The sequence below is a fragment of the Micromonas pusilla genome, assembly GCF_000151265.4.
Source record: "Micromonas pusilla CCMP1545 genomic scaffold MICPUCscaffold_3, whole genome shotgun sequence".
NCBI lineage: Eukaryota > Viridiplantae > Chlorophyta > Mamiellophyceae > Mamiellales > Mamiellaceae > Micromonas > Micromonas pusilla.
The window spans coordinates 1,590,306-1,600,348 of record NW_003315884.1 but is presented as its reverse complement, the minus strand read 5'-3'; the positions used below and the strand labels follow the sequence as shown (position 1 = coordinate 1,600,348).

Below are 10,043 nucleotides of genomic sequence, written 5' to 3'. Positions count from 1 at the left end.
CCGTCGCCGGCGTCGGCGTCGGCGGACCTGTGGGACGCGCTCCCGAACGACGTCCGCGCGCTCGTCCTCGATCGCTTAGGCCCGCGCGAAGCCGCGCGCGCGGCGGGGGTCAACCGCGACTTCGCCGCCGCCGTCCGCGCGTGGCGCGCCAACGCGAGACGCCTCGTCCTCCCGCCGGGGCTCTCCGCGGCGGCTACGGCGTCCATGGCAGCGGCGTACCCGCGCGTCTCGTCGATATCCCTGCGGCGATGCGCCGCGCAGATGCGCACGGCATCGGACGCGCTTCAGATCATCCGCGCCGCGGGGAAGGACGTGACGCACGTGGACTTGGAGGGGTGCGACAGGGCGGTGACGGACGCGGACGTCCCGTCGTTTTTCCTCGCGGCGCCATCGACGTCGGGGACAATAACGGGCGCTTCCTTCGCGAAGTGCTCGCGGCTCACGGATAAGGCGATCGAGGCGCTGACGACGACGACGGCTTCGCGCGGGACCCCTGTGTCGGAGATGGTGGAGCGCCTGAACATCGCGGGATGCTCCCCCGGGGTGACGCGAGAGGGTTTGTTGAAACTCGCGGGGGGACGGAGCGGGGGATTTCCTTCTCTGCTCGAGCTCGACGTCAGCGGGTGCGGCGGCGTCAAGGGCGCCGTCGCGGTGCCGCCGCGCACGACGCTCCGGTCTCTGCGCACGTTGAACCTCCACGCGCTGACCGCGTTCACCGCGCAGCTCCCCGCGAGCTCGCCGCTCGAGTCGATCGCGTTGACCGAGTGCAAGTCGCTGACGGATCTCCGCGTGAGCGTCGCGGGGTTGAAGACGCTCAACGCCGCCGGCTGCAAACGTCTGACGCGGCTGGAGCTCCACTGCGCGACGTTAGAGTCGCTCGTCTTGCAGCACTGCGTCGACCTCGCGTCCCCGATCGCATGTAACACCCCAAACCTCTCCACGGAGCTGAACGTGAACGGGTGCGCGTCGTTGCGGACAGACGCGGCGGCGGCGATGATCAACGTGTCGCGGCGGTTACGTCGGGTGCGCGCGAGCGGTTTGCTCGCGGCGCGCGGCGCGATGACGATCGCGGGGAGGTGCTTGCGGGAGGTGTGCGTCGACGGGTGCGGCAACCTCGCGGACTTGAAGGTGCGGGCGCCGCTGATGAAGCTCTCCGCGAGGGGGTGTAAGACGCTGAGCGCGGTGTGGATCGAAGACCCTCCCGCGGCGGCGGAGGGGGAGGAGGAGGAGGAGGAGGGGTCGACGATCGCTGCCGAGGCGGCGGCGGCGGCGAGCGAAGCGAAGAGCGGGCGTCTCACCGTGGAGCTTCGTAACTGCGGCGCGCTGACGAGGATAGTCGGCGTCCGCGCCGCGGCGTTGGAGGAGAGGCTGAGCCTGGACGTCGTCGGGTGCGGGTCGCTGCCGGCGTCCGCGCGGCGCGGCGGGTGACGAGACAAAGGTTTCGTTCGTTCGTTCGTTCGTTCGTTCGCGTTGTGGACGTCACAAGCACCGTCGCTCGCGAGCGATTCGTGCGTGTAAACTCGTGCGCGTTAGCTCCACTCTCGTCTCGTCTCGTCTCATCTTGTTCTTGTTCATCTCGTATCGTATCGCAGAAACGGCTTCAGACCAGCCGTTTCATCATGCATCCGTCGTCTCGAACCGCCCGCCTCAGCACGTAAAAATCGAGCCGATAATCGGAACGAACGTGGACGCGAAGAACAGCCAAAACGCGTGCCCCCAGTACGACGCCGGGTCGCTCGCGGCGTTCACGTCGACGCGATACGGCCCGGACGCCGCGGCGGCTTCGTGCGCGTTCTCGCGCCCCGCGACTAGAAGGATGATCGCCAAAAACGTCAGCCACCCCGCCCAGCCGGCGAGCACTTGAAGGAGTGTCATCCACCCCAACCCGCTCGCGCCGCCGCAGCAAAAGCACAGGACGACGGCGATAATCTTCAGCGCGGACAGCGCGGCGAAGGCGAGGGTTAAACCGCGCGTCGCTTGAAGCAGGCCGTCGTAGCTCTCGCCGTAGATGTCGTCGTACAATAAGCTCACGTCGTCGACGCACCCGGCGGAGGACTCGGCGTCGCCGCGGAAGAAGAAGTCTTCGATGTCGCCTCTGACGTCCTGGCTCTTGTTCACGGCCTCGTCGACGCCGTCGACCTGCCGGAGCGCGCGTCGGCGGCGTCGCGCGGCGTCGGGCGTCGGCGGCGTCGCGGCGTCGGCGTCGGCGTCAGCGTCGGCGTCGGCGTCGATCGCCTCCGGCGGGGGGACGACGACGTCGTCGTCGAGCGGAGCGCTCTGCGCGCGAACGAACGTCGGCGCGTCCGCGTCCCGCCGCTTCTGCGCGGCGCGCGGCGCGTTCGGTTCCGGGTTCGCGCGCGCGCAGACTTCCCACAGCCCGGCGTGCGAGACGCGCGGGAGGACCGCGCCCGCGGCGGTCGTCTCGGGATCTGCGGCGCGAGGGAGCGCGCGCTATGAGCGACGCGGGGAGGGGCGCGCGGGGACGGACGACGCGCGGAGAGAGCGAACGAAGAAGAGGGCGTCTTCCGAGAGAGAGAGACGCAGACGCCACGGACGCACCGAGCCAGTACGCGCTTCCTATCGCCACGAGCGCGGCGACGAGGGCGACGATCTCGAACAGGAGGAACCCGAGGGACGCGCAGCACCCGCGGGTCTCGCTTCGGGAGCGTCGTTTGTACTCGTCTCGGACCATGACGCGGGCGGGGGTGGACGAGGCGCGCGGAAGAGTGCGGAGGACGCGCGCTGTCGTGGTCCTCGTTCTCGCGCGCGCCGCGCCGCCGTTTCGGAGCGTCCGAGGAATCGCGGAAGGGAATATGTATCTCTTAGGGTCAACACTCGTTCCTTTGCCTTTTCTCACATCGGCGTCGCCCACATCTATTCACCCGGCCCGCGTCTTCGCGCGGTCCTCTCGAAACCAAAAAAATCATCCCCGTCCCGTCCCGTTACTCGTACAAAAACGCCCCTCCTCCCTTCCGTCCTCGCCGCCGACGCCCGCCCGCCGACCACGTCCCTCAACTCGGCTCAACTCGGCTCAAAGCGGCTCAAGCTTCCTTGCAGTCCTCCATCGTCGTCTCGAACCCGAGCGCTCTCTTGACCGTCCCCCCCAAGTTCAGCTCGCACTCTTCCGCGTCGGCGGCGTGCTGGGCGGCGTCCAAGGCGTCGGCGTCGTCCCCGACGCTCCTCCGCAACCGTCGCACGATGTTCCATCGCTCCTCCTCGTTGATTCGCGTCCCTTGCGGGTCGTCGCTCGTGACCATGTTCTCCGGTAACGCGTCGCCGTGGCCCCACATCATGTCGCACGTCGCGAGTCGTATGCTCTCCTTCTTCGGTCCGCACGGACGCTTCGACGTGAGGAAATCGTACGCCTGGTCGAGGCTCTCAAAGTTCAGGCACCAGTACAGATACGCGATCGCGACGCCCGGAGAGCGGCCCATCCCCGCGGTGCAGTGGCAATACACGACGTGGCCCTCGCGCAACGCCTTATCCATCGAGGCGACGGCTTTCGGGAGACCGACGCGGAGGGAGTCCGCGTCGAAGTCTGAGGGTCGTTCCACACAAAGCGATGTCGGGGTGGAGTTCAAAGGCGTCAGTTGGCGTTCAAAGGCGTCGCGGTCGGGGATTGAAAGCGAGGGGTGGGCGGAGAGAGAGGACGGCAAAAGTCCTTAAGGATCGGCGTTCACCACGACGACGGGGTCGTATGGGAACCAGTGTATAGAACGCGCCTAAGAACGGCTCGCGAACGTGGAGCACGTCTCTCGCGCGCATCTGCTCGCGTATCGCGTGCGCGTCCACCCCCCAGTGCTCTTTGTCCTTGTCCTGCTGCGTGTCGAACATGCACGTCACGCCCTCGACGTCGCGGAGGCGGTTGATGTCCTCCGGGGTCGTCGGCTGCGTCCCGACGACGAGGTTCGGGAGGATGAAGTGGTAATCTGTTGGACGAAGAGACGCGAGGGCGGACGGGCAGGGGTTTAGAAAGGGTTTAGGTCCGATGGGCTTCGAAGGACGCGCGCGGATCGAGCGCGCGCGTCGGGTTCGTCGGTCGCGTCGTCGCGCGCGTTCTCGGACGTCGCGACCGCGGGAACCGCGCGCGCGCTGCGCGCGGGGACGCGGGAACGATCGTAGGGCGCGCGGGCGCGGGCGGGGCGATAGGACTGGAATACATCGATCGAATCGCGCGCGACGCGGCGAGAGGGAGGGACGGAACGGTGGGGCACGCACACAAGCCGAGGTCGTGGCGGTACTCGAACGGCGTCTTGCTGTACTCCGCCATCGCCCTGTTGTACGCCTCTTGCTGTTCCTCCGGGGAGACGCGCGTCAGGGTCAGATCCCCGCGGCGACGCGCGCCGCCCGCGAAGGCGACGCGTTTCTCGCATCTTGACGCGACGGAAGCGGCGGAGGTGATTTTCCCAGGGTTACGTCGCCTCGCGCTCGCGCTCGAGACGCGCGCGCTCGAGGTCGCGACCGTCGTCGCGCGAGATATCGCGACGTGTGCGTTCATTTCGACCTCCTGTGTCCTCCTCCGCGCGACGTGCCGTGACCGCGCGCGTGCTGTGCGAACCCGCGCGGTTCAAACGCGAGAGATAAAGCGACCGCACGTGCTCTTTTCGTCAAGATAGAAAAACCGCGGCCAGCCAGCGCAGCGCGGCGTCGCTTTCGCCGAGGAGACGATTGATCTAATGATTGATCACGGCCGCCGCATTCGGCGTCGGCGACGAACGAGAGGACGTCCGATTGTCCAAGGAGGGAACAAAACGGTCTCTGAGGTTCTTTCCTCGTTTACAACACCGCGCGAAAGCGCGCGCGCCGCGCGGCGACAGGATACCGTGGGCGGCGCGGAAGGGCGACTAAAACTTAAACTTCTTCGCGTCCGACTCCTTCTTCTTCGCCTCCGCCTTTCTCTTCCTCGCGCGCGCATTCTCCGCCACCATGTCTGAGAAATCCTCCGGCGCCGCCGCGGCTCGCTCCGCCTCTCGCTCCGCGGCGTACCTCGCCGCGACGGTTGCGTCGTCGACGCCGCGCTCCAAGTCTTCCGGATTCAGCGCGATCGCCGTGCCGTCCGGAATCCCCCCCGCGGCGGCGAGCTTCGCCTCTCGCTTCGACCCGGGCACCGCGCCCGCGACGTCCCCCGCGGCGGCGGCGGCGGCGGCGGCGGCGCCCGGCACGACGTACGCGTGCGCGCTGCCCATGAGGTTGCCCTCGCCCACGCTCGTCTCTTTGCTCGCGAGGACCTGGTACAGCTGCGGCTCGGCGCCGCCGACCGGCCCGCTGCGCTTGCGCAGGTCCAGCGGCACCTCCGGGGTCTCCACGCCGGTTTGAATCGAGGACATGCTCTGGATCCCGGCGCTGACGTCGTCGTCGCCGAGGCCTTCGCCGTCGCTCTCGTCCTCGTCTTCTTCGTCCTCGGACTCAGATTCGGACTCGGAGAGCTCATCTAACTTACCCCATCGAAGCGTTTTATCCACCACGGTGTCGTACGGAGTCATGTCCTCGTGTTCCCTCGACGCCGCGACGCCGAAGACGTCGCCGTAAATCGGCGTCCCGTATTCGTCCACGGGCGGCTTCCCCCATCCGCCGGGGTGGTACCCAAACTGCGCCCCCGGCGGGATCGGCGCCGAGAGTCCCGGGATCTTCAGCGACGGGTACGACGGCGGGGGACCGTAGCGCTGCATGTTGATCAGCCACGGCGGCGGCCCGTCGTCGGTCATCCCCAACGCCTCTCTCGTCTCCTCCGTCAGCGTCCCGGGTTTCTTCCCCTTGAGATCCATCTCGTACTCCTTGCCTTCGTAGTACAGCTCCCCTACTTTCGTCATCTTGGGTTTCGTCTGGAACTTGAAGAACGCGTCGTGAAGAACCTGGTAGTCGATGTCGATCTTCCCGAGCTTCGCGGTCTTCGCGTCCTTGCCTTTTTGTTTCAGCTTCTTCGTGTCCTCCTTCTCCGCGTACGCGTCGCGCAGCTTCTGTATCCCCGTCGCTTCGATGAAGCTCGGAAGTTGCCACGGCGGCTTCTCCAACCCTCGCTTCCCTTGCAAATACTTCCGCTTCTGGCACCAGTGACTCGGCACCGGGATCGTGTTCCGGTACGCCTTGAGGTACACCAGCAGACGCGGGTCCGCCGCCGTCGTGTCCCACACCTCGACAACCTCCGGCTTGGAGCAGTGCGTCTTCAGCTCCGCCACCTTCATGCGCGCGAGCAGCTTCTTTTGCTTGTTCGACATCGCGCCCTCCTCCTCCTCGTCGTCGTCGTCTTCGTCGTCGTTGTCTTCTGCGCCGCCGGGGCCCGGCTTGGTGTCCTCGCGATCGTCGCGATCGTCGTGCTCCGTCTTCTCTTCCTTTTTCGCGCCGGCGCCGCCCTCCTCCTCCGCGGCTTCGGCGCTTCGCTCGGGGGGCGCGTCCGACGGCTTCACGTACGTCGCCGCGTACCCGTCCTCGCGGCTCGCGAACCGCGCGTACGTCTCCCTCAACTCCTTGTAGATGGGGTTCTTCTCGTCCTCCTCCGTCATCTCGAGCTCCGGGGGCTGGACGTATTCGACGTACACGTCCGGGATGTCGGTGGCGACCAGCTCGACGGCGAGCTTCTGGCCCTTTTTCCCGCGCGTCGGCGCCGGCCTCGCCGGGGCCTTCTTCTTCGCCTCCGCCATCGCGCCGGCTTTCTTGATCGCGGGCCCGTTGGTCTTTTGGGACGTCGCCGCGGGCGTCTCCGGCTCCGGCGCGGTCTCCTTCTGGATCGCGTCGCGGGCGAGCGGGAGGGCGGACGGTCGGGTCAGAGAGACGAACGCGCGAGAGAGGCGCGAGGATCGAGGATCGCGCGCGCGAATTTAGGGTTTCAACGCGCGCGCGCGGTCGCGAGGGGTGGGCGATCGGGACGGGGGAAGGGGGCGCACCGCGGCTGATGCCTTCGCGGCCTTGCGCTTCTCGCGCCTCTTCGCCGCGGTCCCCATGACGGCGACGCGAGGGCAGATCGCGCGCGTCGATGCACTGACGATGATTGATGAGATCCTCCAGACGCGACCTTCTGTTCGATGTTCCGTCGATGGCGCGAGTCGACGAGCAACTTGAAAGGTTTTCATCGGTCAACGAACCCAAAATGGCGCGTGCCCGCGATGAACGCCGTCACCCGCCCGGTGAATTTCACCATACGCGATCGGCAGAAAACCTAGGTCCGGCCGAATATCACCATTGAGACGATTCGCCGCCGCCGCCGAGCACTCGACGCCGCGCCCCGCTCGACGCGATCGCGAGTCCGATGCAAAAGATGTACAGAACGCGCGCGCTCGTCGCTCTCGCGGTGCGCGACCCCCGCGTCGATCGATCGCCCCGCCCCGCCCCGAGCGCGTCCCGCGACATCGCTCCCTCGCTCGGTCGGCGACGTCACGTCACGACTAATCTCGACATCTGTCGGAACGGAAGCTCGAACCCTCCCTCCTCGCGCTGACTGACTGACGCCCTCCTCTCGCCCTCCCGCGCGCGCGATGGACGTCTTCTTTCCCAGGCGACGCTCCTCGCCGCCGCCGCGCCCGTCGCGCGCGCGGGAGGCGGCGACTCCCCGTTGTTCGACAACAAGAACTGCGTGAACGCCGACGGGAACGCCTTCGACGCCGCGATCGATTACTTCCCTTCCGAGTTCCGACTCCACGACTCGTCGGGGAAAGAGCCCGTCGAGTCGGTCGTGCAGATCGCGCAAAACTTCAAGGTGTCTTACCACGGGTACTACAAGGTCGTGAAGCATCAGTGCTTCTCCGGAAACGGCGCGTCCGCCTCGTGCACGCCGGAGACGTACATTCTCACGATGTGCGGCGCGCCCAAACCCGACGTCGACGTCTACGGAAACGCCTGGCCCGCCGCGACGAAGCACTTCCAAATCCCGCTGAAAGGCGTCGCGTTCTCGCTGACCGTGGTCGAGCCGTTCATGGAGATGCTGAACCTGAGGGACAAGGTCAAGATGGTCGATCACTCGTACTCGCACTCGCCGTGCATCCAGCGAGACGAGGAGCTCGGCGTGATCGACGGCCAAGACTCCCTGGACGCGTCCTGGGCGACGCCCGCGGCGTGGAACGATAAGATCAACGGCGGCGTGGCCGACATCGACGCCGTGTTCACGGACTCGTGGAACTCCGGCGCCGCGTCGGACGCGAGCAAGAACGTCGTCTTCGACGCGAGCACGGACCCGGGCATCTTGAACCGCGGCGAGTGGATCAAATTCATCGGCGTGTTTTTCAACGAAGAGCAACAGGCCAACGCGTACTTCGAACGCGAAGTCGCCGAGTTCAACCGAGTCGAATCCCTCGCGCACGAGGCGAGGTGGAACAACCGCCTCAAGACTGGCACCGTCAAGACGTGCGCGTGGATCGAGTACTCCTCCTGGTCCAGCGTGTGGAAGCTCAAGTACGATCAGTACAAGCAAGACTTGTGCATCAGCGCCGGGTTAACGCCGGTCACGGACGCCGGCGCGACTGAACAAACGTTCGCCAACGCGACGTCACTCGCGGCGAAGATCGCGAACGTGGACGTCGTCTTCGACGAGACGTACAACGCGGACCCGACGACGTACACCAAAGACGCGGCGTTCGCCGCGCTCGGGTTCGCCGAGAGCGATCTGAAGTCGTCCGTCCTCTTCTTGCGCACGGATTACCACGTCACGGACAAGGTGGGGGGGTTCTATCTCACACTGGTCCCCGTACGACCCCGTTCGCGTGGTGAACGCCGTTTCTTAAGGACTTTTCCCGGCGTCTCTCTCCGCCCACCCCTCGGTTTCAATCCCCGCCCTCGACGCCTTTAAACTTCAACTGACGCCTTTCAACTCCACCCCGACTTCCCAAGACGACCGGGGACTCCCTCCCCGCGAACCGAAACGTCAACTGGCTCGCGGAGGGCGTCGGCCGCCCCGCGAGCGTGCTCGCGGATCTCGTCGCGAGGGTGTGGCCGGACGATTTCGAGGCCCCGGTTAAGGGGTGCCCGCGGTACTTCCGCGACATGCGCCAGACTAGCCACGGTGCGCTCTACGCGCCGGTTCCTCGCGCGACCCCGTCCGCGCGGCGCACGCCGATCCCTGAGGACTTTGCCCGCCGCATCTCTCCGCCCACCCCTCGGTTTCAATCCTTGATCGTGATGCCTTTCGACTCTGACTGACGCACCTCTGTGCTTCACCCCGACGTCGCTTCGCGTGGACCCTCGACCCTCAGCGCCCGAAGTCATCGGCGCGGACACGTGCGAGGCGTGGACCCGCGCGAACGAAGACAAGCTGTGCATCACGTCGTCGTACGGCTCGGAATCGAGCGCGACCTTCTGGACGATGGTGAACATCGCGATCGCCTGCGCCGTGGGCCTCGTCTTCATGATGTGCGTCGCCGCGTCGTTCAAGTTGTGCAGACGTTGTATACGCTCGAAGCGATCGGGCGATAAATTAATTTACGACGACGACGCGGACGCCGCGTCCGTGTCGGAGTCCCCGCTGCCGCCGCTGCCGATGGTGCATATGCTTCCGGCGTACCCCTCGCCCGCGTCCGCGGCGACGCCGTCCGGTCCGAACAACCCGTTCATGACGCTCGCATCCGCGCCGGGCGGCGCGGACGAAGGAGGATTGCCCCCGCCGCTCGCGCCCGCGCCCACGCCCGCGGCGGCGCCTGACGCGAACGGGAGCCTTCCGCCGATTGTGATCGAGGTGTGACGAGCGAGGCGTCCTCGAGGCCGAGGGTGCCCGCGCGCGACGCGTCCGTCGCTTTTACACGCTTTACACTATGTTTAATTAATATCGATGTACATACGTGCGTACGCGTGCGCGCGTCGAGTCTCCGCGTGCGCGCCACGTCGACGTTTTCGACGTCCCTTGAGCGCGCGGCATGGCAGCACGCCAAATCCTGGATCTCACTGCGGGGACACAGCAGTGGACCCTTCGGGACTGGAATTGCGCTCGCCGCGACGGCCAGACCGCCGCGCGCGCGACGATGCAGGACGCGATGTCCTCCCCGGGCGCGCGGGATCTCAATAAGACCGCGTCCAGGGGCAAGGTGACGTTCTACCCGTCCCCGCGCACGAGCCCGGTGAGC

General features: G+C 66.6%; 5 protein-coding genes across 5 annotated transcripts; 2 read left to right on the top strand and 3 right to left on the bottom strand.

Annotated features, from left to right (window-relative positions):
* Positions 1-204: 204 nt before the first annotated feature.
* MICPUCDRAFT_38976 (uncharacterized protein) lies at positions 205-1,428 on the top strand (the record flags this gene model as incomplete). The annotated part of the gene is made up of 1 exon (XM_003057426.1): positions 205-1,428. One exon carries the CDS (start codon positions 205-207, stop codon positions 1,426-1,428), a length of 1,224 nt encoding a protein of 407 aa, XP_003057472.1.
* A 219-nt stretch (positions 1,429-1,647) lies between these two features.
* MICPUCDRAFT_56673 (uncharacterized protein) lies at positions 1,648-2,692 on the bottom strand (the record flags this gene model as incomplete). Its single annotated transcript, XM_003056949.1, has 2 exons — positions 1,648-2,429; positions 2,560-2,692. The coding sequence occupies 2 exons, from the start codon at positions 2,690-2,692 to the stop codon at positions 1,648-1,650; spliced, it is 915 nt and encodes a 304-aa protein (XP_003056995.1).
* Positions 2,693-2,804: 112 nt separating this feature from the next.
* On the bottom strand, positions 2,805-4,516 carry MICPUCDRAFT_46844 (uncharacterized protein). Its single transcript, XM_003056948.1, has 3 exons — positions 4,219-4,516; positions 3,723-3,929; positions 2,805-3,538 (listed from the first exon to the last, which is right to left on the bottom strand). Exons 1-3 carry the CDS (start codon positions 4,496-4,498, stop codon positions 3,042-3,044), a joined length of 984 nt encoding a protein of 327 aa, XP_003056994.1. The 5' UTR covers positions 4,499-4,516; the 3' UTR covers positions 2,805-3,041.
* A 994-nt stretch (positions 4,517-5,510) lies between these two features.
* On the bottom strand, positions 5,511-6,233 carry MICPUCDRAFT_32583 (uncharacterized protein; the record flags this gene model as incomplete). Its single annotated transcript, XM_003056947.1, has 1 exon — positions 5,511-6,233. A coding segment is annotated over exon 1 (705 nt), but the record flags the coding sequence as incomplete, so codon positions are not given.
* Positions 6,234-7,252: 1,019 nt separating this feature from the next.
* On the top strand, positions 7,253-9,759 carry MICPUCDRAFT_46842 (uncharacterized protein; the record flags this gene model as incomplete). The annotated part of the gene is made up of 4 exons (XM_003057425.1): positions 7,253-7,285; positions 7,490-8,644; positions 8,818-8,989; positions 9,180-9,759. The coding sequence occupies 4 exons, from the start codon at positions 7,253-7,255 to the stop codon at positions 9,662-9,664; spliced, it is 1,845 nt and encodes a 614-aa protein (XP_003057471.1). The 3' UTR covers positions 9,665-9,759.
* Positions 9,760-10,043: the final 284 nt, after the last annotated feature.